The 27,887-nt window shown below is 43.6% G+C and overlaps 1 protein-coding gene across 3 annotated transcripts in view; it reads left to right on the forward strand.

Moving 5' to 3' along the window:
• Positions 1-491: 491 nt before the first annotated feature.
• The window catches only part of ppp4r1l (protein phosphatase 4, regulatory subunit 1-like), a 111,471-nt gene continuing 84,075 nt past the window's right edge, over positions 492-27,887 (forward strand). Inside the window, exons 1-4 of one of the 3 annotated variants that reach the window (XM_068048055.1) lie at positions 492-543; positions 640-684; positions 6,835-6,967; positions 26,118-26,224. In XM_068048055.1, coding sequence (XP_067904156.1) covers positions 537-543; positions 640-684; positions 6,835-6,967; positions 26,118-26,224 — 292 coding nt within the window. In that variant the 5' untranslated portion in view covers positions 492-536. Of the gene's footprint in view, positions 544-639; positions 685-6,834; positions 6,968-26,117; positions 26,225-27,887 lie in introns of those variants that run through there. The other 2 variants (XM_068048056.1, XM_068048057.1) reach the window with 2 other exon arrangements.

The following is a 27,887-nucleotide window of genomic DNA, read 5'->3' on the forward strand; positions in this document are numbered from 1 at the left end:
AAAAATCAGCAATCGCCTTTTAAACCTTAAAAAAAGATTTAAAAGGCGAAGCTTGCAAAAAAAAAAATAAAGCAGGCCAGATGCTGAACAGAACAAAAGATGAGTATTAACCGGGCCGCAACCTCAGCCACTCTGCGCTACAGCAAACTCCTCCTGTTGCAGGCCCGCCGCCGCCATCTTGCAGGGCCTCCATCACGTGACCTGGTCAGTTGATCCGTCAAACAGCTTTCGGTACATATATTTTTATTTCTTGAAGTAATATTGCTTACTTTATAGATCTTAAAGGTTTTAAATCATTGTATTTTTTAATAATCTGAGGTAACGTAAAGCCTGAGGGGAGGAGCCGGACCGTTGAGCACGTGATCACTGGACTTATATTTGAAAATAATTCTACTGACCTTTAATTTTGATTCTAAATACCTGTCTGATAGATGGCTGTCAGTAAGCGTTTTGCCACGTTGAGTGCACTGATTTATTTTGTCCTTTAATTACGGAAGTGGTTTGCAGGCTCTCCCGTCCCCCTAGCTCCATCCAAGATGGCGGGTATGTGAGTTATCTCTCTGCTAGCGGCTCTTTTACACTCTTTATCCTCGCTGTTTAACAACCTGTCTCTGTCTTTTCACATTGTTCCCTTCCTAGGCCTTTCTCTGTATTACGAGGACTCTCAGGACGATCTGGAGGAATGTGAGTATAGAGAGTCTGTACGTGTTGGTGGGGGTGGTCGGGCTGACAGATTCTGATTGCCAGGCCCCGGCTTCAGTAACAGAGCTATAGATTGGGGGGAGGGTGGGGTGGGGGTTGGTCTGTTGTCCTGACTGCCCGGCATCTCCCTCTCCTTTTATGTCCCATGCTACTGGTTCCTCCCGTCAAACACTCCTGTCCGATGAGCTGCCTGGTGCTGATTTTTTTCTCCCTCTCTTTCCCCCCCCTCCCCCGACCCTAATCTCTCACTGAACTGCAGCTCTCTGTTTACCCCCTGGAATAGAGGAGCTATTTCTCTGATTTCACTCTTTTCCTGTGTTCCAGTTATCTCTTTATCTCGGTGTTAACATCACCATAAACTGCGATTTGAAACAGATGACATCGCAATAACTCCTTCCAGTTTCTGCTTCTCAGAATGACTTATGTAGAGAAGCTTGCTTCTCTCTGAATTGAACTGTGTACTCGAATGCTGCTTTGTATGAATCTCAATGGGTAGAATTTGTAGCTGTCCAGATGAGGGGGTTGTTGATATTTGAGCTGTTGCTTTTTTTTTTGAAAGTCCCTGTTTATTTTTAAACACTGCTGTAGATGATCTGATTCGCGTGGGCGAATGTGATTGAGTTTATCGATAAATCGGCTCGATTAAGTTATTTTCAATGTTTCTTTTAACCTCGAATGTAACTCTGTTGTCAGAACGTATCATTGAAAATATTGAGGGGAAGGCAAGAAAAGTATTATACATCAGGAAAAGGCTGTTTTTGAGTGTCTCTTAGGTTTCTTCATTGAGGCTCTCCTGAAATCTTTATATTCCACATGGTTATTGAATTGTAATAAGTACAGGATGTACAATAAACACCGCAGTTTAGAGAAAGATTGAGCCACCATAATTTAGCCATATTATCTCAGTTTAAGTATAAATTCACAACTCTTTAAGGTATGATATTGACAAACTCCTACGTAATACATTTTGTACCCTAATTTGAGTCTTGTGCCACAAAAAACTCAAATATGAATGTCCAGCTTAAGCTAATATGTTTATCAAATATGTAAGTTAATATGATAACTAAAATCCTGAGGGGAAAATGACACAAAATCAAGGCTACCCCTGTTTGCTTCTGTAACTGAAGGAATCAATCAATACTGGTTTCATAAATAGCATACTTGGAAGTCTGTTGCTTGACATTGCACTAAGTGATATGGTGGTCTGTGGTGAGTAACGTTCTTTAGATATTAGAGTAATGAAAGACCCAAATTACTTCCTTTGAGGAATCTTTATCAGTTGCATGTTATGTGTGTGCGCGCGTCGAGATGTCTATTTGACAGTGTCCACATTTTATCCCTGCCAGTTTTCCCCCTCCTTTTCCTGAAGGTGTTTGCATGTGTAAAGTTTCGATAGATGCTGAATACATTTCCCTGTACTGGCTTCAGTAGCCAACAGAAGAAAACATTTTTCATTTATATTACATCTTTTACATCTTCAGGTGATCCTAAGGGGATTCTCAGCCAATTAATTAGCTTTTGAAGCATAGTCACTTTTTCTGTAGGCAAACAATGCAACCAGTTTGTGCACAGCAAAAATAGCAAAGAAATGATAAACCCTTTTATCTAGTTTGGTGGTGTTGATTGAGTTAGCCAGAACACAGGAAAACTTCCTGCTCCTCATCAAATACTGCCATAGGATTTATTTTACGTCCACTTGAATAGGCAGATGTTACCTCAGTTTAATGTTTCGTCCAAAGCACTGCTGTTGTAGAAAGTGAATGATGACAGGCTGTTCATCAGATGGGACATCACAGCAGAGCCAAATCCTCCCTTTACCCACTGTCCACACATGCAGTTCCAACAGGGTTCAGTAAATGGTCTAGGATCCATACCCAACATCCGCACCCAGAATGCAGCCACAATGGGATCAGCTATAGCAACTGTGCTGCTGCCCCAGCTGAGATCAGCTAATTGCCATGGAAGCACTGTTGCACCTAGGATTGTTCTGGTCTGTTGGTGCAGTACCATGCTTGTTGGTGCTTTTGCATTCTGAACACTCTGATGAGCCTGCCAGCTGCAGCAAAGCAAGCTGAACAGGGATTAATAAAAAGCTTCTATTTATGTATTTAAAAAAATCAGATCCAAAATTGAACAGTTTTTTAGAAAAACCTGAAGGTATCATGGCAAATATTTGGAGTTCAAATTATACGTTTATACAGCTTCAAACTTATTGCATCATTACAAAATTGTATGACATCATGTAGCTGATATTTAGTTGCATTTGAGTTAGCATATCACGAGTGTTATATATCTTGCTCTTGGGTCAAGATTGCTATTAGAAAAATGTTAAAAGGACCAATGATAGCTGCCACAAGCAGACAGTTGCATAAATATAACACCAGTTAGCAAATCAAAGTTTCTGTCTGTAACAGACATTGGTCATTTTATAGTGGCTTAGTCGCTGCAGCAGCTCCTGTTAATCGAAATGATGGCTTGGTGTCACTGAGTTAATTACTGAATTTCCACACTGCTGTGCAGCAATAGAACTGCAGCTCTCACTTCTCAGAACCTCCACAAACCTAGATCCTGATCGTGTCTCCAGTCAGGTTTTAGCCCCTGCCACAGTACTGAAACAGCCCTTATGATAGTCAGAAGTGACATCCTATGTGACTGTAACCGTGGTAAACTATCCCTGCTCGTTCTTCTTGACTTGTCTGTAGTCTTTGACACAATTGACCATGTCATCCTACTCCAATGCCTCTCCTCTGTTGTCCATGGGGTGCGACTGCACTTGCCTGGTTTCAGTCCTATTTATCCAATGTTAGTCAGAGAATCACCTACAGTGACTTCTCTTCCCATTCCAGCACTGTTACCTCTGGAATCCCCCAAGGTTCTATCCTTGGCTCCCTCCTATTTCTCATCTATGTGCTGCCCCTCAGTGACGCCACCCAGAAACAATATACATATACACTGAAGGCACCCACCTCAACCACGTCCGACATCCAGCATTGGATAAGCAAAAGTTTCCTCCATTGCCTTCGGTCCAGGCTACAAGCCCTATTCCTCTCCCTGGGTATAGTCAGAGACTGAACCAAACTATCTGCAACTTTGGCGTCCTAGTTGGCTCGGTGTTGAGCTCCCGAAAGCCTATCCAGTACACCACTAGGACCCGTCTACTTCCACCTCAGTAACATTATCTGTCTCTGCACCTGTTTTTGCTCATCTGCTGCTGAAACTCTTATCCATGCTATTTTTACCTCCTAAAATCAACTAGGGGGAAGACGGTGGTGTAGTGGTAATGTCAGTGTACGAGTAGTCCAGGGGCTATGGCAGCTGGTGGAATTTTGAATTCAATTAATAAATGTGATTAATTAATAAAACTCTGGAATTCAAAGCTAGTCTCAGTTTCATGGCACATTGCTATCATCGATTGTCATAAAAACCATCTGGCTCACTAATGTCCTTCAGGGAAGAAAATCTGCCATCCTTACCTGGTCTGGCCCACATGTGACTCCAGACCCACAGAACTGTGGTTGACTCTTAACTGCCCTCTGAAATTGCCCAGTAGCCACTCAGTTCAGGGGCAATTAGGTCTGGACAACAAATGCTTGTCTGCCAGCGATGCCCACATCCCATGAAAGAATAAAAAAAAAGCCAATGCTCTCCTGACCGGCCTTCCACCTTGTATGCTCCTTAAATGTAAGCTCATCCAAAACTCTATCATAACTCGTGCCAAGTCCCATTCATTCATCACTCCAGTTCTCGCTGACATACATTGGCTCCCTATCCATTTATCTATCGATGTTTGTTTAAAAAGAAACTCACTCTTTTTTTAAATACCTCCATATCATTCCCCCTCCCTATCTCTGTTAATTCCAGCTCTGTAACCTTCCAAGATCTCTGCACTCCTCTATTCTAACCTGTTGCACATCTTGACTTCCTCCGGTCCACCATTGGTTACTGTGAGATCATCTGCCAAGGCCCTAAGCTCTAGAATTCCTTCCCTAAACCTCTGCAACTCTCCTGCTTTAAGGCGGTCCTTAAAGCCTAGCTCTCTGACCAAGCTTTTCACCTGCCTTATACCTTTTTATGTGATTCAGTGTCATATTCTGTTTGATAATTGCTCCTGTGAAGCACCTTAAAATGTATTTATATAGTGCCTTTTAAAGTGGTAAAACACATATGAGAGAGGGAGATTCTCATAATCACTGGTTAGGATGACCTGGAGGAACTGAGCAAGTCCCAGCACACTCATTAGGTCAGAAATGTGTCTTATGGAGGGATGAGTATTATACAGCAACTAACTAGTTCAAAGAGGCTGAGAAATTTTAAAAGTTAAATTCCTAACAATAGTGGAGTTTTGAGATCATTTTAAATTTGCAAGTCCCTGATGGGCTGAAAGGACCTGAAACAAATTCATTGAATTTGAAGAAAATGCATTTTCAAATTCTGTGATGTGCTCCATCCTGTCTTTTGATCAGGATGTGCCTGACCTTAGTCAGCAATTCCAGCTGTCGACAAGGGAGCTAGTGAAAGGAAGTTCAACTATGGCACAAAGAATTAAAGGACGGTTTTCTTTTTAAAAAAAAAATGACTCTACACAGGGTAATTACATGTAATTCTCACGCACAAAGCAGACTCCATTAAGTATCTGGGGATTGGTTAGCTGTTGGACAAAGGAATATCCGCGAATAAATGTGGGTCGTGAGCAGGAGAGTAGGGTCGGATTAGATGGCTCAGGGAGGAAAACACTGGCAGAGATTTGGTGGGTTGAACGGCCTGTGTCTGTGCTGGAATATTCTATGACTAAGTTCTGTTGCAATCTTTTCATATTAGAACAATAAAATGCAGATGATCTTAATGTAACAGTTCAAAACAAGGGGATAAATATGATGAACTAAATGTTCATGCACATTTTTCTAATATATGTGAAGCTGACCATTTGATTTGTGAGACATTGAGCTATTCTTCAGGACAGTGCCATCCATAATGCCAATGCTGCAGTTTCTAAAATAATATACTGTATCTTTTTATTCTGTGTACAGATCACATAAATGTAGGAGATATTACATTCAATTTAACACCAAAAAACTTGTATTTGGTGTCAAGGCTCTCTGGGAAAGCTTTTAGCGAGTTGGCGTCAAGACCATTCTAGGACTTGAGCATCTAACCTAGGCTGACCTTTCAGTGAGGAAAGGCTACATTGTCAGAGATGCCATCTTTTGAGTGAGATGCTATACTGGCGGGATGCCTGTCTGTTCAGAGGGATGTATTGCTTGTTGTTTATGGATTATTGCTGTATGGTAGTTGGCTGCTGCGTTTTCCTACATAGCAACTGCATTTCAAGAAGTAATTAATTCACTGCGGCTTTGGGACATCTTAAGGATGTGAATAGTGCTTTATAAATGCAGAGTCTTTCTTGGGTCTTTGAAATCTGTTGGCTGCAGTAGCTGGTTCATGCAGGGGGAGTTGAGAGTTAACTGATCAACTGTTGCAGCACCAATTGATCTTGCTGGTAGGGGAACTGTGTTGTGAAATCAAATAGGGCTGTTAGCTATATTCCTACTGGCCTTCTCACAGATAATCAAAAGCAGATTATGGGAGCGCATATAATCAAGTTGGTGCTATATGTACATTGACCTTTTGGCAGTTGTAGCAATCGGTTTGCAAGTTGCCTACTAACCAAAATGTGCTCTGGAAGGAGGTGTACCATGGGGGTCAAGTTGCAAAAACTTCTTTTCATCCTAGTTTCCGCCAGGAAATCCTTGCTGTTGGCATTCTGGATTTTTTTTCTGTATTGCAAGCACCAACACCCCCTACTCAGGGTTTTCTTTGTGCGTCTTCCCCTTTCTGAACTACAAATTGCATATCCGTGGGATAGGGCAAAGTACTCCCAATACTCTTTGATCAGTATACCAGGCAGGTTGCTCCTTGATTACTTTAATTCCCCCCTCCATGGTGTGAGGAGTCTTTCCTTTCTGCTTTGTATCTTTCTGCTGATAAACTGTGGCTTACGCACTACATTGCACAAAACTTCATCACATCCTATTTGGACATCAGGCACTGGGACTGTTTTGCCTAAGCTTTGTTTAAAGTGACCGTGACCTGTGTTGATGATATTGAATGATGCTGTTTGTTCTTGGCTTGCAGTTGGGTTCGATGAATATAGCTCAGACTGTGAAGGAATACGGATAACCTCATTCTTGGATTTGGCAAATCAAGATGAAATGACCCCCCTTTCCAGACTGGAGAAGTATGCTGCCAGTGATAATGTGTTCAACAGGTAAAGCAAGACTGCGATAGGGGCTTGACCTATAATGCAGGGATGATCAAACTGACAGTCCAGATCTGGAATTCAAAGCATCAGTCTTGGACATGCTTCTATTTCTTATTCACTGGTTTGTCCTGTTTGCATACCCAGGTCCTGGAGGTTTGGCTGTTGTTAGCATAGCTAAATCCCAAATAGGAGTGGTAATATCTGGTAGTATCATAAATGTCGGATATAATGGGAACATGTGTTAAACATTATATGTGGCTCCTGAGGCTCCATCGTGCACGGCTGTTCTCTCAAAGGTGTAAAGCTTGGTTATCTCTTGCTCCATTGAACTGGTGTGGGAGACGCTGCTGTTTCAGCAGCTTACTCTCTTTAGATTGAAAGCAAAATACTGCAGATGCTGGAAATCTGAAATATAAACAAGAAATGCTGGAAATACTCAGCAGGTCTGGCAGCATCTGTGGAGAGAGAAGCAGAGTTAACGTTTCAGGTCAGTGACCCTTCATCAGAACAGATCAGCAGCCAACAATGGCGAATGCTACATCAAAATGATGCAAAAGGGGAAACTGATGGTGGGCAGTCATTAAACATTAGAACAAAATTGTTCGTAGTTAATACAAGTAAAATATTAATAGAAGTTCAAGATGTGTGCATTTAGCACAGTATGGACATTGGTTAGAGGTGGCATGTTTTGTTCACAAGTTGTCTCTGCCAGCATCTGTCCATTATAGTTTTGTGTTTGTTCTTTCAAAACTTGAGAGTGATATCTAGGCCTACAGCCTTTTTGTAGAGTCTTTAGTTGGGTTAGTTGTAAGACTTTCTGGAATCAGTGGTTGATGCAGATATAATGAAATGTTGTCAGGAGCTGGAAAAGGGAGAATGAAATGCCCCATACTGAGGTCAGCAGCGCTAACCAGATAAGAAAAAGGTTAGTGAAAGGCAAGATGTTGAATTGTGTGTATAAAGAGTACATTTGGAGCACTACTGCAAGGTAAGTAAAACTGTAGACTTGGGGCAAAGACCAAAACTGTTAAATAGGGTAATTCAGGACTGATGTGTAGAAGATTTTCTTTACTCAACAAGTAATAAATACTTGAAATTGATTTTTGGGTAGAGTATTGAAGGGAAAACCATTGGAGGCATTCAAGAACCAGTTAACTGCAGTGATGGGGACACTAATGCAGTTTTATCTGGGCAGCAAGTTAAGGTGGTTTCCGTTGCCTATTTAATTTTTTATTAATTCACGGCATGTGGGCATCGCTGGCAAGGCCAGCATTCATTGCCCATCCCTGATTTCCCTGAGAAGGTGGTGGTGAGCCGCTACCTTAACTGAGTGGCTTGCTAGGCCGTTTCAGAGGGCATTTTAAGGGTCAACCACATTGCTGTGGATCAGGAGTCATTTATAGGCCAGACCAGGTAAAGACAGTAGATTTCCTTCCCTATAAGATATTAGTGAACCAGATGGATTTTTAAGACAATCCTGTAGCTACATAATCAACATTATATAGACTAGCTTTTTATTCCAGATTTATTTAATTAACTGGATTTGAATTCCCAGATGCCATGGTGGCGTTTAAACTCCTATCTCCAGATCATTAGTCCAGGTCTCTCAATTACGAATCCAGTACCATAACCACTATGCTACTGTGCTCTTTACTTACAAACGCCAAAAAAAGTTTAAATGTTCATTTTGACCCAAAAGAAACCAACTGTTATTCAGCTGGTTTGTGTTTCTTCCCTTGGGAAGTTTCCGTTGGATTGCTTCATATTCATCTGGCCATTAGGAGGAGGAGCAAACTATCCTTAAACTGTTGCTCATGTGAAAGCTATGTTACAGAATTCCTCAAGAACTGCCCGTGTAAGTTGTGCTTTTCCTGATATCACCTTGCAGGCGAGAGTAAAATGAGTTTGTGTTAGCGAAGCACTTCAAATGCTTATTTGTACCTTTTTAAATATGTTCTTTACATTAAAAAGGGGGCTCCTCCACTGAGCCCTATAGGTGACTAATTTGTGTGAAAGACTTTGGAAAATGCATCGCCTGTTTCGTCCAAAATGTTTTCGTTAGATGCAACCCAAGTTTGGAAGAACAAATTCTGTGGAAAGAAGAAAGCTATTTGCAAAGCTCCTTTTATGACCCCAGGGCATTCCAAAGCACTTCACAGCCAATAAACCATTTTGGAGTATAGTATAATCCTTTTGCCTTGCTGGTGATAAATGTTGGCCAGGGCACTGGGAGAACTCTTGACTAATGCCATGGGATCTTTAATGTTAACCTGAGAGGGAAATGTGATTTAACATGTCATCCGAGAGATGGCACCTCCGATTAATGCAGCACCCCCTCAACCTTGCACTGGAGTGTCAGCCGGGATTATATGCCCAAATCTTCAGAGTGGGACTTGAACCCAAGACCTGACTTGAATGCGAGACTGCTACCACTGAGCCAAGCTCAACACCTGAGTATAATTGTAGTGCTGGGTGTTCACTTTCATATATAGTTTTAGTGAAAATAGTATGAAGGTATAACACATGCATCTTTATGCTTATCGTAATCTTAGTGCACAACACGACCACCTTCCTTGTGTATGCCTCCTCTTTCCTCCACCCTCCAAAACACATTACTGCTTGTATTGCTCACAAAAAATGCTGCAAGCATAAGAAGGTTGTGCCTTGCCTTCTATCTTGTTACATTTTTATTTAAAATGAAGTGCTCTGAGATTTAGTGCAATTTTTTTGCCTTGCACTGCAGTTCATATTCCCATCTTGATGTTTACCAACAGCTCTTCTGAATAGCACTGATTGTAGAAACAAAGCCTTTGCATAGACAGGGTCGGTAGGACAACTCGACACAATGCAAAATTTTGTTTCCTTCCTTTTCAACTCCATTCTTATTTTTATGTCTAGAAAACCCTGCAGAGGAAGTACCTTGATATGATGAGCTTCCTAACTTGCCTGAGCAAGCGGTAGGATGTGCTTGGCACAGCCCAAGCAGATGCACCTTGAAGCAGATGGTTACACATTAGCAATGCCAGAGGCCTGGGCACAGTTTGCCTGCTTTATGTCTGTGCTCTGGAATGTTTCACACTAGAAAAATCTAAAAGGTGAGAGTGGTGGGAGTAAAAAGAAGGATGCATAACATTTCCCTTTATCACATGACTTGTCTTCACATGCTCCCTTGTGTAGTTTTCCCTGAGGCTCTCTCCCTTTTTAAATTATATGTTCTGTCACCTACAGTTAGGATTTGCAAAACTAACTGCTGCCTTTTAAATCTGGTTGTGCTATGTGTAGTCTTGATAAGTAGATGACTATTGTTAGGAAAGTGCCTCTGTGTTCTGCTAAATATGTTTTCTTTGAAAGATTGAAGAAATGTTAAACTTTGGGGTTTTCAAAGGGGGTCATGTAAAGGCCACTTGACTTTGAAAAACAGTCCCTGGAAATGTTTTTTAAAAAGGGCACTGAGAGGTCTTTGAGGAAAACAAACCTTTCCAGGAAACCACCTGACTCCCAACTCAATAAACAACACAGAACTTTGGACTAAAAACAAGAAATGCTGGAACCACTCAGCAGGTCTGGCAGCATCTGTGAAAAGAGAAGCAGAGTTAACGTTTCGGGTCAGTGACCCTTCTTCAGAACTGACAAATATTGGAAAAGTCACAGGTTATAAGCAAGTGAGGTGGGGATGGGGCAAGAGATAACAAAGGAGAAGGTGTAGATTGGACAAGGCCACATAGCTGACCAAAAGGTCATGGAGCAAAGGCAAACAATATGTTTAATGGTGCGTTGAAAGACAAAGCATTAGTACAGATTAGGTGTGAACGGACTGAATATTGAACAGCAGCAAGTGCAAACCTGAAAAAAAAACAGTGGGTAAGCAAACTGAACAAACTAAGATGAAATAAAATAAATGCAAAAAAAAGGATTGTAAAAAATGAAATAAGAAAAAAAAATAACTAAAAATGAAAGTAAAATGGGGGGCTGTCATGCTCTGAAATTATTGAACTCAGTGTTCAGTCCGGAAGGCTGCAGTGTGCCTAATCGGTAGATGAGACGCTGTACCTCGAGCTTGCGTTGATGTTCACTGGAACACTGCAGCAATCCCAGGACAGAGATGTGAGCATGAGGGCGGGGGGGGGGGGGGGGGGGAGGAGGGTGGGGGAAGTGTTGAAATGGCAAGCAACCGGAAGCACAGGGTCCTGCTTGCGGACTGAGCGGAGATGTTCCGCAAAGCGGTCACCCAGTCTGCGCATGGTCTCCCCAATGTAGAGGAGACCACATTGTGAGCAGCGAATACAGTATACTACATTGAACGAAGTACAAGTAAATCACTGCTTCACCTGAAAGGAGTGTTTGGGGCCTGGGATAGTGAGAGGAGAGAAGAGGTAAATGGGCAGGTATTACACCTCCTGCGATTGCAGGGGAAGGTGCCATGGGACGAGGTGGTGGGGGTAATGAAGGAGTGGACCAGGGTGTCGCGGAGGGAATGATCCGTTCGGAATGCTGGGAGGGGAAGATGCATTTGGTAGTGGCATCATGCTGGAGGAAATGGCGGAGGATGATCCTTTGGATATGGAGGCTGATGGGGTGGAAAGTGAGGACAAGGGGAACCCTGTCACGGTTCTGGGAGGGAGGGGAAGGGGTGAGGGCAGAGGTGCGGGAAATGGGCCGGACACGGTTGAGGGCCCTGTCAACCACAGTGGGGGGAAATCCTCGGTTGAGGAAAAAGGAGGTCATATCAGAAGCACCGTCATGGAAGGTAGCATCATCAGAGCAGGTGCGTCGGAGACAGAGAAACTGGGAGAATGGAATGGAGTCCTTACAGGAGGTAGGGTGTGAAGAAGTGTAGTCGAGGTAGCTGTGGGAGTCGGTGGGCTTATAATGGATATTAATAGACAACCTATCCCCAGAGATGGAGACAGAGAAGTCGAGGAAGGGAAGGGAAGTGTCAGAGATGGACCATGTAAAGGTGAGAGAAGGGTGGAAATTGGAAGCAAAGTTGATAAAGTTTTCTAGTTCGGGGCGGGAGCAGGAAACGGCACCGATACAGTCATCAATGTACCGGAAAAAGAGTTGGGGGAGGGGGCCTGAGTAGGACTGGAACAAAGAATGCTCGACATATCCCACAAAAAGTCAGGCATAACTAGGACCCATGCGGGTACCCATAGCGACACCTTTTACTTGAAGGAAGTGCGTGGAGTTGAAGGAGAAGTTGTTCAATGTGAGAACAAGTTCAGCCAGGCGGAGGAGGGTGGTGGTGGATGGGGACTGGTTGGGCCTCTGTTCCAGGAAGAAGCGGAGAGCCCGCAAACCATCCTGGTGGGGGATGGAGGTGTAGAGCGATTGGACATCCATAGTGAAGAGGAGGCGGTTGGGACCAGGAAACTGGAAATTGTCAAAATGACGTAGGGCGTCAGAAGAGCCACAGCTGTAGGTGGGAAGAGACTGGACCAGCGGAGAAAAGATAGCGTCAAGATAGGCGGCACAGTGGCGCAGTGGTTTGCACCGCAGCCTCACAGCTCCAGGGACCTGGGTTCAATTCTGGATACTGCCTGTGTGGAGTTTGCAAGTTCTCCCTGTGTCTGCGTGGGTTTTCGCCGGGTGCTCCGGTTTCCTCCCACATCCAAAGACTTGCAGGTGATAGGTAAATTGGCCGTTGTAAATTCGCCCGAGTGTAGGGAGGTGATAGGGAATATGCGATTACTGTAGGGTTAGTATAAATGGGTGGTTGTTGGTCGGCACAGATTCGGTGGGCCGAAGGGCCTGTTTCAGTGCTGTATCTCTAAATAAAAAAAATAAAAATAGGAAGAAATAGAACTTTGGACACCTGGAGAAGTTGTTTACAAAGAAGTGATAGGACAAAAATGATGGAGGTCAAAAGATTGACCTCTTGTCTGTTTCGCTTTTCAATTGTTTTGAGTTGGGATTGGACTGTATAAAAAGGGAGAGAATTTGCAAGGAGAGAGAACTTCCAAGGAAGGAGAGAAGAGCACAACCCAGCTCACCTTTCCAGCACCTCTCTGATGCCCTTGTCCTTCTAGTTGGTAGAGGTCACGGGTTTGGAAGGTGCTGTCTAAGGAGCCTTGGTGCATTGCTGTAGTGCATCTTGTAGATGGTACACACTGCTGCCACTGTGCATCAGTGGTGGAGGGAGTGAATGTTTGTAAGTGGGGTGCCAATCAAGCGGGCTGCTTTGTCCTGGATGGTGTTGAGCTTCTTGAGTGTTGTTGGAGCTGCACCCATCCAGGCAAGTGGAGAGTATTCCATCACACTCCTGACTTGTACCTTGTAGATGGTGAACAGGCTTTGGGGAGTCCGGATGTGAGTTACTCGTCTCAGGATTCCTAGCCTCTGACCTGCTCTTGTAGCCACGGTATTTATATGGCTACTCCAGTTCAGTTTCTGGTCAATGGTAGCCCTTAGGATGTTGGTAGTGGGGGATTCAGCGATGGTAATACCATTGAATGTCATGGGGAGATGGTTAGATTCTGTCTTGTTGGAGATGGTCATTTCCTGGCACTTGTGTGGCGCGAATGTTAATTGCCACTTATCAGCCCAGGCCTGGATATTGTCCAAGTCTTGCTGCTTCAGTATCTGAGGAGTCACGAATGGTGCTGAACATTGTGCAAACATCAGCGAACATCCCCACTTCTGACCTTATGATTGAAGGTAGGTCAACGTTTCCTGTCAATAGTAACCCCTCGGATGTTGATAGTCATAGAGAGATACAGCACTGAAACAGGCCCTTCGGCCCACCGAGTCTGTGCCCACCAACAACCATCCACTTCTACTAATCCTACATTAATCCCATATTCCCTACCAAATCCCCACCATTCTCCTACCACCTACCTACACTAGGAGCAATTTACAATGGCCAATTTACCTATCAACCTGCAAGTCTTTGGCTGTGGGAGGAAACCAGAGCACCCGGTGGAAACCCACACGGTCACAGGGAGAACTTGTAAACTCCGCACAGGCAGTACCCAGAACCGAACCTGGGTCGCTGGAGCTGTGAGGCTGCGGTGCTAACCACTGCGCCACTGTGCTGCCCCAGCTAGTGGGGGATTCAGCGATGGGAATGCATTGAATGTCAAGGGGAGATGGCTAGATTCTCTCTAATAGCATTGGCAGCAAAATTGGAGTTAGAGTTCAAACCAGGAGCTAAGAAAGCAGACATACTTGAACGAAGAGCACACCATTTGCAATTGGAAGAAGTAGAAAGCAAACCAGACGGTAGTGCAGTTGAATTAGCTAAAATTTAGTTACAGATGAAGCAGCTTGAACTTGAACAGAAAAAGGAGGAAAAAGAATTGAAAAACTTGGACTCTAAAGAGAATTGACAATGAAGAAACTTGAACTTGAGGAAAAGGAAAGGAATTTGAATTAGAAAAGATGGAACAAAGACAAAAGAGTGGCCTTGGTTCCAAGGAAAATTCTGGTGAGAAAAGATCTGACTCCAGCCCAGGACCCTGTGGGGAGCTGTTTAAATTTGAATAACCCCTCCCTAAGTTTGAGGAAAGGGACGTAGAGGCATTTTTCATTTCTTTTGAAAAGATAGCCAGACACATGAAGTGGCCAAAGGAAAGCTGGACATTGCTTATGCCAAGTAGGTTGATGGGCAGAGCTTATGATGTTTATGCCATGCTTTCTGAGGAGGCCTGTGCAGATTGAGATGGCAAAAAAGGCTATTCTCATTGTACAAGTTAGTCCCTGAAGCGAACTGGCAGAAATTTCGGAACCTCCGGAGATTGTCTGGGCAGACTTGTATAGAATTTGAGAGGATAAAGTAAGTTAATTTTGATCATTGGATATGAGCACGAAAGATGGAGGCCGTGTATGAGAACCTTAGGGAACTAATTCTCCTGGAAGAATTTAAAAATTCACTCTCTCCATTAGTAAGAGCCCATGGAGAGAACCAGAAGGTTTCAACAGCCAGACAGGCTGCAGAAATTACTGATGATTTTGAACTTGCATATAAGCCCAAACCCTTTGTCCGTCACGCCCACAAACCCAAGAAGGATAGAAGATGGGGGGGTGAAAGGAAGGGATAGTTGGGAATGTCCCTGGATCATCATCTCAGACCAGAAAGGAAGATGCTGAGGATGGGAGTGAGGTTATTTTTTATTCATTCATGGGATGTAGGCGTCACTGGCCAGGCCAGCATTTATTGCCCAGCATTTATTGCCCAGGGTGGAAGAGTCCGTTACTAGGGGACATAGGTTTAAGGTGAGAGGGGCAAAGTTTAGTGGGGATGTGCGAGGCAAGTTCTTTATACAGAGGGTGGTGAGTGCCTGGAACTTGTTGCCGGGGGAGGTGGTGGAAGCAGGTACCATCGAGACGTTTAAGAGGCATCTTGACAAATGCATGAATAGGATGGGAATAGAGGGATATGGACCCCGGAAGTGCAGAAGGTTTTAGTTTAGACAGGCATCAAGATCAGAGCAGGCTTGGAGGGCCGAATGGCCTGTTCCTGTGCTGCACTGTTCTTTGTTGTTGTTCTATCCCTAATTGCCCTTGAGAAGGTGGTGGTGAGCTGCCTTCTTGAACCGCTGCAGTTCATTTGGGGAGTTATACACACAGTGCTGTTAGGAAGGGAGTTCCAGGATTTTGACCCAGCGACAGTGAAGGAATGGCGATATAGTTCCAAGTCAGGATGGTGTGTGACTTGGAGGGGAACTTGCAGGTGGTGGTGTTCCCATGTATTTGCTGCCCTTGTCCTTCTAGTTGGTGGAGGTTGTGGGTTTGGAAGGTGTTGTCGAAGGAGTCTTGGTGCATTGCTGCAGTGCATCTTGGAGTTGGTACACACTGCTGCCACTGTGCGTCGGTGGTGGAGAGAGTGAATGTTTGTAGATGGGGTGCCAATCAAGCGGGCTGCTTTGTCCTGGATGGTGTTGAGCTTCTTGAGTGTTGTTGGAGCTGCACCCATCCAGGCAAGTGGAGAGTATTCCATCACACTCCTGACTTGTGCCTTGTAGATGGAGGACAGGCTTTGGGGAGTCAGGAGGTGAGTTACTCGCCTCAGGATTCCTAGCCTCTGACCTGCTCTTGTAGCCACGGTATTTACATGGCTACTCCAGTTCAGTTTCTGGTCAATGGTAGCCCCTAGGATGTTGATAGTGGGGGATTCAGCGATGGTAATGCCGTTAAATGTCATGGGGAAATGGTTAGATTCTCTCTTGTTGGAGATGGTCATTGCCTGGCACTTGTGTGGCGCGAATGTTACTTGCCACTTATCAGCCCAAGCCTGGATATTGTCCAGGTCTTGCTGCATTTCTACACAGACTGCATCAGTCTATGAGGAGTCACAAATGGTGCTGAACATTGTGCAATCATCAGTGAACATCCCCACTTCTGACCTTATGATTGAAGGAAGGTCATTGATGAAGCAGCTGAAGATGGTTGGGCCTAGGACACTACCCTGAGGAACTCCTGCAGTGATGTCCTGGAGCTCAGATGATTGACCTCCAACAACCACAACCATCTTCCTTTGCGCTAGGTATGACTCCAACCAGCAGAGGGTTCTCCCCCCGATTCCCATTGACCTCAGTTTTGCTAGGGCTCCTTGATGCCATACTTGGTCAAATGCTGCCTTGATGTCGAGGGCAGTCACTCTCACCTCACCTCTTGAGTTCAGCTCTTCTGTCCATGTTTGAACCAAGGCTGTAATGAGTGGCCCTGGCGGAACCCAAACTGAGCGTCACTGAGCAGGTTATTGCTAAGCAAGTGCCGCTTGATGGCACTGTTGATGACACTTTCCATCACTTTACTGATGATTGAGAGTAGGCTGATGGAGCGATAATTGGCCGGGTTGGACTTGTTTTGCTTTTTGTGTACAGGACATACCTGGGCAATTTCCACATTGCAGGGTAGATGCCAGTGTTGTAGCTATACTGGAACAGCTTGGCTAGGGGCGCGGCAAGTTCTGGAGCACAGGTCTTCAGTATTATTTATTTATTTAGAGATACAGCAGTGAAACAGACCCTTCGGCCCACCAAGTCTGTGCCGAGCATCAACCACCCGTTTATATTAATCCTACACTAATCCCACCTTCCTACCTCACCCCCACCTTCCTACCTCACCCCCACCTTCCTACCTCACCCCCACCTTCCTACCTATACTAGGGGCAATTTATTATGGCCAATTTACCTATCAACCTGCAAGTCTTTGGCTGTGGGAGGAAACCGGAGCACCTGGCGAAAATCCACGCGGTCACAGGGAGAACTTGCAAACTCCACACAGGCAGTACCCAGAATTGAACCCGGGTCACTGGAGCTGTGAGGCTGCGGTGCTAACCACTGCGCCACTGTGCCGCCCTAATTATTGCCGGAATATTGTCAGGGCCCATACCCTTTGCAGTATCCAGTGCCTTCAGTCGTTTTTAGATATCGGGCGGAGTGAATCGAATTGGCTGAAGTCTGGCATCTGTGATGCTGGGGACTTCAGGAGGAGGCCGAGATGGATCATCAACTCGGCACTTCTGGCTGAAGATTGTTGCAAATGCTTCAGCCTTGTCTTTCGCACTGATGTGCTGGGCTCCCCCATCATTGAGGATGGGGATATTTGTGGAGCCACCTCCTTCGGTTAGTTGTTTAATTGTCTGCCACCATTCATGGCTGGATGTGGCAGGACTGCAGAGCTTAGATCTGATCCGTTGTTTATGGGATCGCTTTGCTCTGTCCATCGCATGCTGCTTACGCAGTTTGGCATGCAAGTAGTCCTGGGTTGTAGCTTCACCAGGTTGACGTCTCATTTTGAGGTATGCCTGGTGTTGTTCCTGGCATGCCCTCCTGCACTCTTCATTGAACCAGGTTTGGTCTCCTGGCTTGATGGTAATGGTAGAGTGGGGGATATGCCAGGCCATGAGGTTACAGATTGTGGTTGAGTACAATTCTGTTGCTGCTGATGGCCCACAGCGCCTCATGGATGCCCAGTTTTGCATTGCTAGATCTGTTTGAAATCTATCCCATTTAGCACGGTGATACAACACGATGGACGGTATCCTCAGTGTGAAGGCGGGACTTCGTCTCCACAAGGACTGTGCAGCGGTCACTTCTACCAATACTGTCATGGACAGAAGCATCTGCGGCAGGCAGATTGGTGATGACGAGGTCAAGTATGTTTTTCCCTCTTGGTTCCCTCACCACTGCCGCAGACCCAGTCTAGCAGCCATGTCCTTTAGGACTTGGCCAGCTCAGTCAGTAGTGGTGCTACTGAGCCACTCTTGGTGATGGACATTGAAGTCCCCCACCCAGAGTACATTTTGTGCCCTTGCCACCCTCAGTGCTTCCTCCAAGTGGTGTTCAACGTGGAGGAGTACTGAGTCATCAGCTGAGGGAGGGCGGTAGGTGGTAATCAGTAGGAGGTTACCTTGCCCATGTTTGACCTGATGCCATGAGACTTCATGGGGTCTGGAGTCGATGTTGAGGACTCCCAGGGCAACTCCCTCCCTACTGTATACCACTGTCCCGCCACCTCTGCTGGGTCTGTCCTGCCGGTGGGACAGGACATACCCGGGGATGGTGATGGCAGTGTCAGGGACATTGTCTGTAAGGTATGATTCCGTGAGTATGACCATGTCAGGCTGTAGCTTGACTAGTCTGTGGGACAGCTCTCCCAACTTTGGCACAAGCCCCCAGATGTTAGCAAGGAGGACTTTGCAGGGTCGACAGGGCTGGGTTTGCCGTTGTCGTTTCCGGTGCCTAGGTCGATGCCGGGTGGTCTGTCCGGTTTCATTCCTTTTTATTGACTCCGTAGCGGTTAGGTACAACTGAGTGGCTTGCTAGGCTATTTCAGAGGGCATGTAAGAGTTAACCACATTACTGTGGGTCTGGAGTCACATGTAGGCCAGACCAGGTAAGGACAGCAGATTTCCTTCCCTAAAGGACATTAGTGAACCAGATGGGTTTTTACAACAATCGACAATGGTTTCATGGCCATCATTAGACTAGCTTTTAATTCCAGAATCATTAATTAAATTCAAATTCTACCTTCTGCTGTGGTGGGATTCGAACCCATGTCCCCAGACAAATACCCTGGCTCTCTGGGTTACTAGTCCAGTGATAATACCACTACTCCACCGCCTACCCCATTTCTTTGGGGCTTTGAATAATCCGAAATAAGTCTTCTTTGATCAAGGCTCAGCAAGCCGATCCAGAATTAAATAAAGTGGCACAAGCAGCCCTAATCGAAGCTGAGGCAAAATGAGTTCCAGAAGGCTACTATATTAAAAATGGGATTCTGATGAGGAAGTGGAGACCTGCAGATGAAGAATGGATGATAGTTCATCAGATAGTGGTACTGCCAAAGTGTAGCCGGGAAGTATGAAGGATAGTGCATGAAATTTCTATAGTGGGACAGATGGGGTTCCGGAAGACCAAATCACTTTAAGTCAACATTTTTACTGGCCATGGCTTTCCAAGGACGTGGTGCAGTTTTGTAATATGTGCCAGATTGTGGGAAACCGCAACCTGTCAGAAAACCAGCGACTCTAATTCCCATAACAGTTTTTGGGGAACCATTTAGTCGGGTGCTGGTAGACTCTGTAGGAACTTTACTGAAAACAAAAGTGGGACACCAGTATATACTCACTGTCATGGATCTGGCCATTCCTTTGAGAACAATTTCTGCTAAGGTAGTGGTAGAGATGTTAACCCAGTTCTTCAGTAGACATGGATTACTGATTGAGATTCAGTCGGATCAAGGTTCCAATTTTATGTCTAAAATTTTTCAGGAAGTTATGGGTAATTTGTGTATAACACAGTTAAAGCCTTCAGCTTACCACCCACAGGCACAAGGAGCTTTAGAAAGGTACCATCAGACCCTCAAAACGATGATTAGGGCATACTGTCATGAATATCCCCATGGTTGGGATAAAGGGCTAGAATTTCCTTTGTTTACTACTAGGGATTCACCTAATGAATCTACTGGATTTAGTCCTTTTGAATTAGTTTACGGACATGAGATAAGAGGTCCTCTAAAACTAATTGAAGAAAAGTTGTATCACTATTGATAACTGATGCAAATTACAATAAGTATTATAGTGATTTAACCCTTCACACCTCCACTGAAGTATTTATGTGACCACCTTGATCTTAAAAGGGAAGCAAAATCCACATTGATGCATCTAACTTTTTTAATGAAAAGGCACACTCGCCTCTGAGTCAGATGGTTGTGGGCTCAAGTCCCACTCCAGAGACTTGAGCACAAAACCTAGGCTGACACTCCAGTGCACTGCTAAGGTAGTGCTGAACTGTTGTTGAGGGTATCGTCTTTTGATTTTGATAAGCTGATACCCTGTCTGCTCTCAAGTGGATGTAAAAGATCTCATAGCACTATTTTGAAGAAGGGCAGGGGAATTCTTCCTGACGGCCACCCAATATTTATCCCTTCACCATCATTACTAGAACAGGTTGTCATATTGCTGTTTGTGGGAGCTTTCTGTGCACAAATTGGCTCCTGTGTTTCCTATATTGACTGCACTTCAAAAGTACTTAATTAGCTGTAAAGTACTTTCAGATATCTTGAGTTTTTGAAAGGCATTATATAAAGGCAAGTCAGACTCGCACAGTCTCTTGCGCTGACTCCTAAATTGTTTGGGGGATGGGAGTCTTTGATCTGATTTTTCTCTTTGGGGTTGTGTTTTGCCAGCGGTTTCTGTAGTAATTTCTAACCAGAGCTGCAGGCTTTATTCCAAGGATGACGGGTTTGGCTTCTGAGAGAGATTGAGCAGTTTAGGCCTTTATTCTCCAGAGTTTAGAAGAATGAGAGGAGATCTAATTGAGGTGTATAAGATGATTAAGGGAATTGACAAAGTAGACGTAGAGAGGATGTTTCCTCTTGTGGAGCAATCTAGAACTAGAGGTGATAGTTTTAGGATAAGGGGTAACAGATTTAAAACACAGATGAGGAGAAATTACTTCTCTCAAAGGGTCGTGAGTCTGTGGAATTCACTACCCCAGAGTGTGATGGATGCTGCAACATTGAGTAAATTTAAGGAGGAGATAGACAGATTTTTAATTAGTCATGGGTTGAAGGGTTATGGAGAACGGGCAGGAAAGTGGAGTTGAGGCCAAGATTAGATCAGCCATGGTCGTATTTGAATGGCAGGGCAGGCTCGAGGGGCTGAATTGCCTACTCCTGCTCCTAGTTCTTACGTTTATGTTTTTTCATTGCCTCGCCTGAGCTGTTTGTTCTTTTATTTCTTTAATTCCTTTAACATTCTCTCCATTGTCTCTGAAGGTAATTTCATCATATGTCAGTCTCTACTGCTGGAAGCATCCATCAGAACCTGAAACATTAACTCTGTTCCTCTCTCCACAGATCCTGCCTGACCTGCTGAGCATTTCCAATATTTTTTGTTTTTATTTCAGATTTCCAGTATTTGTTGCATTTTTTTTTCTTAAAGGCAGGTTCCCAGTTCTTCCACTGATATGTCCTGTCTGTGCTGGAGTATCCATTTGATTTTTCTCTTTCCTCCTCCTGTTTTTCCCTGATGCTATTAAAATGCTTCTTTTAAAGTTCTAAAGAACTGACTTGTCTCTTCTCTCCTCAGATGCTGACTGACTTGTCATGTGTTTACATCATTTTCTGGGGTTTTGCACTTTTTTGAACATAAATTCTGCTCAGGCAACTGTCTTTACTGAACAGAGTTGGGACAAAGAAGCAGGGGGAATCCCTCAGGTCAGGGCATCTCAACTCCCTGTCACTGTTTCACCAAAAGACAGTCTGGAGCAGCCGTGCTTTGTCTTTCCACATGACCTTTCCGATGACCAGATTTCGTTGCACTTACTGCCAAGATAGAGGGAATAGGACAACTTGATGTTTGACTGGAGGCAATTCCGTCATTTGGGTTAAACATTGCCCTAAATTGTCAGGTTAGACATAGGGTAAAAATTGAAAAGTAGTTCAGACTGTTCTTGTACAAATAACCAAAGCAGACCTATACTTCCAAGTTTTAACATTTTGAATTCCTTTCCAGTATTTAGTACTTAAATTGATATTGCCTACTATCTACTTTTCACATAAATGCAATGCTCCAATGGATTTACAGGAGGAGGCCATTCGGCCCATTGAGTCCATGCTGGCTCTCCACAGAACTATTCAGTAGTCCCAGTCTACTGCTCGATCCCCGTAGCCCTGCAAGGCTATTTCCTTCCAGTGGCCATCCAATTTCCCTTTGAAGTCATTGATTGTCTGTTTCCCTTGTATGCTGCAGCATCACCTGGTTTTTGTCCGTAGGGCAGGCACTGTCTACCCGAGGTAACCTAGGCCATAAAGCCCAGCCAACTCGATCCTATTTGCACTTCTGTTTCTTAACTCGCTGGTTTGTCCTGTTCAAACTTAGTGGGCTGGAAGTTTTGAAAGCATTGTCCTTTTTTAATAAATGCTAAATTGGGACTGCAAGACCAGATTTGGCGAACATTATCAAGCTAATCTCTTTCCCTAGTTATCTTCTTGCACTTTACATATGTATTTATAAACATCTTTGGGTTGTCCTTGATTTTGCTTCCTGATGTTTTTTTGATGTCCACTCTTTGCTTTCCTAATTTCCTATTTAATATCACTCCTGCACTTTCTATAGCCCTCCAGGCTTTCTGCAGTATTTAGCTTAGTATTTAACATAAACTTCCCTTTTTAGCCTTATCCTACCCAATATTTTTTTTGACATCCAAGGTGCTTGAGATTTGTGAAACCCATCCTTTTCCTTTGTGGAAACATTTGTTCTGAACCCTCTCTATCTCCTACTTGAATGTATCCCACTCCTCTGACACCTTCAGGTAGCTGTTTCCAGTCCATTTTTGTCAAATCACATCTCAGCTTAGTAAAATTGGCCTTTCCTTAATAAAGAACTTTTTCTCCTGGTTATTTTTGTCCCTTTCCATACCTATGCTAAATTTAACTGAATTATGATTACTACCACCAAAATGCTCTCCTACTGATACATCTTCCACCTGCCCAGCTTCATTCCCTAAGACCAAATCCAGAACTGCCCCTTCATTTGTTAGGGTTGCTACATACTGGTTAAAAAAAAATTCTCCTGAATGCATTTTAAGAATTCTGCATCTTCTATACCTATTAAGCTGATTCTACCCCCATTAATATTGGGGTTGTTGAAATCCGCTACTATTACCGCCCTATTATTTTTGTACTTCTCAGCCTACATATTTGCTCTTCTATCTCCTTCTGAATGTTTGGGATTCTATGGCACACTCCCAAAAGTGTGATTGCTCCTTTTTTGATTTTTTTCAGTTCAACCTATATGGTTTCATTTGATGATCCTTCACACATACCATCCCTCCTTAAGCTGTAATTGCTTCTTTAACCAATATTGCAGCTCCCCCTTGTTTATACCAACTAAAAACCCTGTAACCAGGAGTGGTGAGTTGCCATTCCTGCCCTTTAAGCTATGTTTTAGTAATAGCTATGATATATTTCCAAGAGTCTGTCTGTGCCCCCACTTCATCTGTCTTATTTACTAGACCCCTTGCATTGAAGTGTTTCTATTAAGCACTGCCAAACTCCTTTTGTTATTTTCTAGCTTTTGTTTCCTCAGTCTTCCCCATTCACTTACAAACTTTCTACCTTCTAGCTTTGCCTCTCTCCCTTCTGAATCTACACTCTGGTTCGAAACGCACTGCCAAGCTAATTTAAACCCGCCCCAAACAGCACCAGCAAATCTCCCCGTGATGATATTGGCCCCAGCCCTGTTGAGGTGCAACCTATCTGACTTGTACAGGCCCCACCTCCCCCAGAACTGGCTCCAACCAGTACCACATAAAAGGCTGGTTAACAAAATTGAGGATTGTGGAATAGGAGGGTCAGTGTTCAATTGGATAAAAAAGTTGGCTTAAGGACAGAAAACAGCGAGTCGTTGTAAATGGTTGCTTTTCAGACTGGAGAATGTTCAAACAGTGGTGTTCCCCAAGGGTCAGTGCTGGGACTGAATAAATAAATAGAGTATAATCTCAAAATTGGCTAACAACGCCAAACTTGGAGGTGTGGCAAACAGTGAGCATATGAACTGCCTGCAACAGGACATAGAAAAGCTGGCAGAATGGTGGCAGATAGAATTTAATACTGACAAGTGTGAGGTGATGCATTTTGGCAGAAGGAATAGGGAGAGGCAATAGATGCTTAATGGCACCATTCTAAAGAGTGTGCAGGAACAGAGGGACCTGGGAATGCATGTGCATAGATCTTTGAAGGTGGCAGGACATATTGAAAGAGTGGTTAGCATATGGGAACTTGGGCTTCATAAACGGAGGCATTGAGTACAAAAGCAGGGATGTTATGCTGAACCTTTATAAAGCTCTGGTTAGACCCCAACTGGAGTATTGCATCCAGTTCTGGTCATCAACTTTAGGAAGGATGTGAGGGCCCTGGAGAGGGTACATAGGAGACTTACTAGAATGATTCCTGGGATGGGGGATTTTAGTTACAAGGTTAGGTTGGAAAAGCTGGGTTTGTTCTCTTTTTTTTTTAAGAACAGATTATGGCAGATTTGATAGAAGTATACAAGATTGTGACAAGTTTAGATAAGTTAGACAAGGAAAACCTGTTCCCATTAACAAATGGTACAAGGACTGGAGGATACAGATTGCAAAATTTGGACAAAAGATTCGAGGGGAATATGAGGAAGCACTTTTTTTTTTACATAGTGTGTTAATGACCTGGAACTCGCTGCCCACAAGTGTGATGGAAGCGGAGACAATCAGTGATTTCAAGAGGAAGTTGGATGGTCACCTGAGAGAAATAGACTTGCAGGGCTACGGGAATTGAACTGGGGAGTGGGACTGATTGCATACCTCCATGAAGAGTCCGCATGGAATTGATGGGTCAAATGGCCTCTGTGCTGTAAATGACTCTGACTCTATGACTCAAAGCAATTACAATGGCAACATCAAATATTAACTGTTACACAATGGAAATGGAATGATTGATAACAAGGCTCCTTATTAGCTTGTCATATTTTTGATGCCTGTGGTGGGATGAATGGAGGTTTTTTCGTCAAGTTTTGATTTAGTGGCTGTCTGTTTTAAATCTCGTCCCAGTACATAAATAGTTTTAAAAGAAAAAATGGCTAATGTTCAAACCTCTGAACTGAGCTTATTTTGATAGTGTAAGCATTTTCATGCTGGAGAGAGAAATATATCTCTTGCTTAAGTAATACTGTGCGCTTGGCTCAGTTTGTACATGGTTTAGTTTAGTTTAGTTTAGTTTAGAGATACAGCACTGAAACAGGCCCTTCGGCCCACCAAGTCTGTGCCGACCATCAACCACCCATTTATACTAATCCTACACTAATTCCATATTCCTACCACATCCCCACCTGTCCCTATATTCCCCTACCACCTACCTATACTAGGGGCAATTTATAATGGCCAATTTACCTATCAACCAGCAAGTCTTTGGCATGTGGGAGGAAACCGGAGCACCCGGAGGAAACCCACACAGACTCCACACAGGCAGTACCCAGAATTGAACCTGGGTCGCTGGAGCTGTGAGGCTGCGGTGCTAACCACTGCGCCACTGTGATCACCCTTTTTTTTTTAAAAAGGAAAAGAAGAAACATTTAAAATCCCCACTTTTCTAAAATGTGTTTAAATAAGTGCTATTAGAAAATGACAGGAGGGGAGGTTAGATATCTGGGAAACAGCCAGTGCTGGTCAGTTTGCTACATTCCTTAAAGGATGGAGAAACGTATGTATATTTTAAACTAGCAACATTCTTTGTTATTTTGTCTACTTGAGAAATTAGATAAGACGTTTGGCAGTAAATATATAATCAAATTGGGAGTTCCTTATGTGCTTATCTCTTTTTTTAAAAAAAAGTTACTTGATTTTAAATTTAGAGGTCTGTTACTTTTGAAGACTGGATGGAAATGGTGGGGAGAAGAAAACTTAAGCGACTAAAGCAACAAACAGACAGTGTTTGTTGTTCATTACCAAAATTTCTCCAGACAAGGATAGATACTTCGGCTGTTGGCAGGTTTGAGGAGTTGAGACTCCCCCATGGGATTGATCTAAGATACAAGAGCCAAAATAATCTGGAGTAGGAAGATTAGAAAAGACCCAAAAGCCTGTCTGCCGTAACATGAAATTCACTGTGCTGTGCAAATGATTACTTCCTAAGTAACAAGCACTTTTGACGCATTTTCATCTTGGAACAGGCAGATTGTTGCTCGAGGGCTACTGGACGTTTTGCGAGCTTTCAGCGATGATGAGAAAGATTTCTTGGCTGTCATGGAGACGATAGTTAGACTCTCTGAAGATACAGGTATGTTGGTGATCTGCTAGTCTTGAGTGATGAGTGTCTTGTGAAAGTAGGTGTTTGTTTCTTTGCTTTTTCTTCCCTTTCTCTTTTTTTCTCTCTTCCTCTAAACCTGCCATTATCTCTCCCTTTGTTTTTGTGCCTTGTGGCACTGATTCATATTGGGCTATCTTTCCACAGTTGCAGGTAGTCTTGTGGTACTTCTCACAGGCAACCATTCTTCCTGTGTAAGCATCATTTAGAGTCCATTTTTACTGCTGGTCTAAGAACTTATTTTGGGGGTGTTTTTCAGGTTTTCCTTTGAGTCAAAACTGTGTGGTCGGGTGGAGTGGTGGTGTGGGTGAGGGACATGGTTGGTGGAGATGGGAATTTTCAGAGTAAATATTTGTTTTTGGATGTGAAACATTCCTTGAGGACAGGAAAGAAAGCATTGGGCCAAAAAATAGAGGCACAGTTGAAGATGCATGACAGCTCCCAATTATTTATACTGTTATGGGCATCATTGCAATTCCACAAGTTCTGGCAAGTATATTAAAACAAGCTTTTGAGACCGTGTAATGGAAACAGGATTTCTTTTTAGTAAAGTAGTCATCCTCCTACAAGAATATTTCTGGACACTGTTTGTTTGCTCTCCATATCTGATAAGCTATTTGGATACCAGATGTCGACTCACATGCCAGACATTGCAACTCCTCACTTTTGTAGATAAATGTATTTTGGATGTTTCAGACACGTTGATGCCCCCTCTGGTCGCAACTGTCATTTCACTATTTCATTATAGGAGAGTCTAATAGAGCAGTCGCTGTTTAAACTCCGAACTCACTTCGTTTCTCTGTTGAACTTGCTGCTGAAAATCAGTCCTGAAAAATGCATGTGACGCTATCACCAAAAAAAATGTAATGACATTTCAGAAGTGATTCTTTTTCATAAACCTAGATAAAGACAAGTGAAAATTTGAGTATGCTCAGTTTTTAATAGAGTTGGTACCATTTGAATGTCATTAAAATGACCATGATAGGCATGAAAGCCTAACGAGTTCACTAATGTTTTTGGGAAAGGACACCCCTACCTGACCTATGTGACTGCAGTCCCACAATATATGGTTTATCCTTAATACCCTCAGGCCATTTTCAGATCTCGCATGATCCCTGCTGCATTTCAGGGGAAGGAGGTCTAGTCCTCAGTAGTACATTAATGAAGTGGACACACATGATATCGCCTCTGGCTGGGCTGAGTTATCTTTATTTTGACCAGTCACATTAGTATAGTGGTTTTGTTACTTCACTAGTAATCCAGAGGCCTGTAGTAATAAACTAGAGATTTTGAGTTCAAATTCCACCATGACAGATAGGAAAATTAATTTAGTTTTTCACTTTGGACCCAAAAATGATAGTACAGGGTACTTTCTAAATGGTGAGAAGCTAGAAGCAGTGGAAGTCCAAAGAGACTTGGGGTGGGGTGGGGAGCATGTAAATAGATAATTATTTTCTGTATCTGTTCATGACATTTTAATCAAAAAGGCTAATGAAATGCTGGTGTTTTATATCTAGAGGACTAGAATACAAGGAGGAGGAAGTTATGCTACAACTATACACTGCCCTGGTTAGACTACACTTTGAGTACTATGAAGTACTTTGAGGGCGGCGCAGTGGTTAACACCGCAGCCTCA

This window comes from Heterodontus francisci, chromosome 16 (assembly GCF_036365525.1).
Source record: "Heterodontus francisci isolate sHetFra1 chromosome 16, sHetFra1.hap1, whole genome shotgun sequence".
NCBI classification, from domain to species: domain Eukaryota; kingdom Metazoa; phylum Chordata; class Chondrichthyes; order Heterodontiformes; family Heterodontidae; genus Heterodontus; species Heterodontus francisci.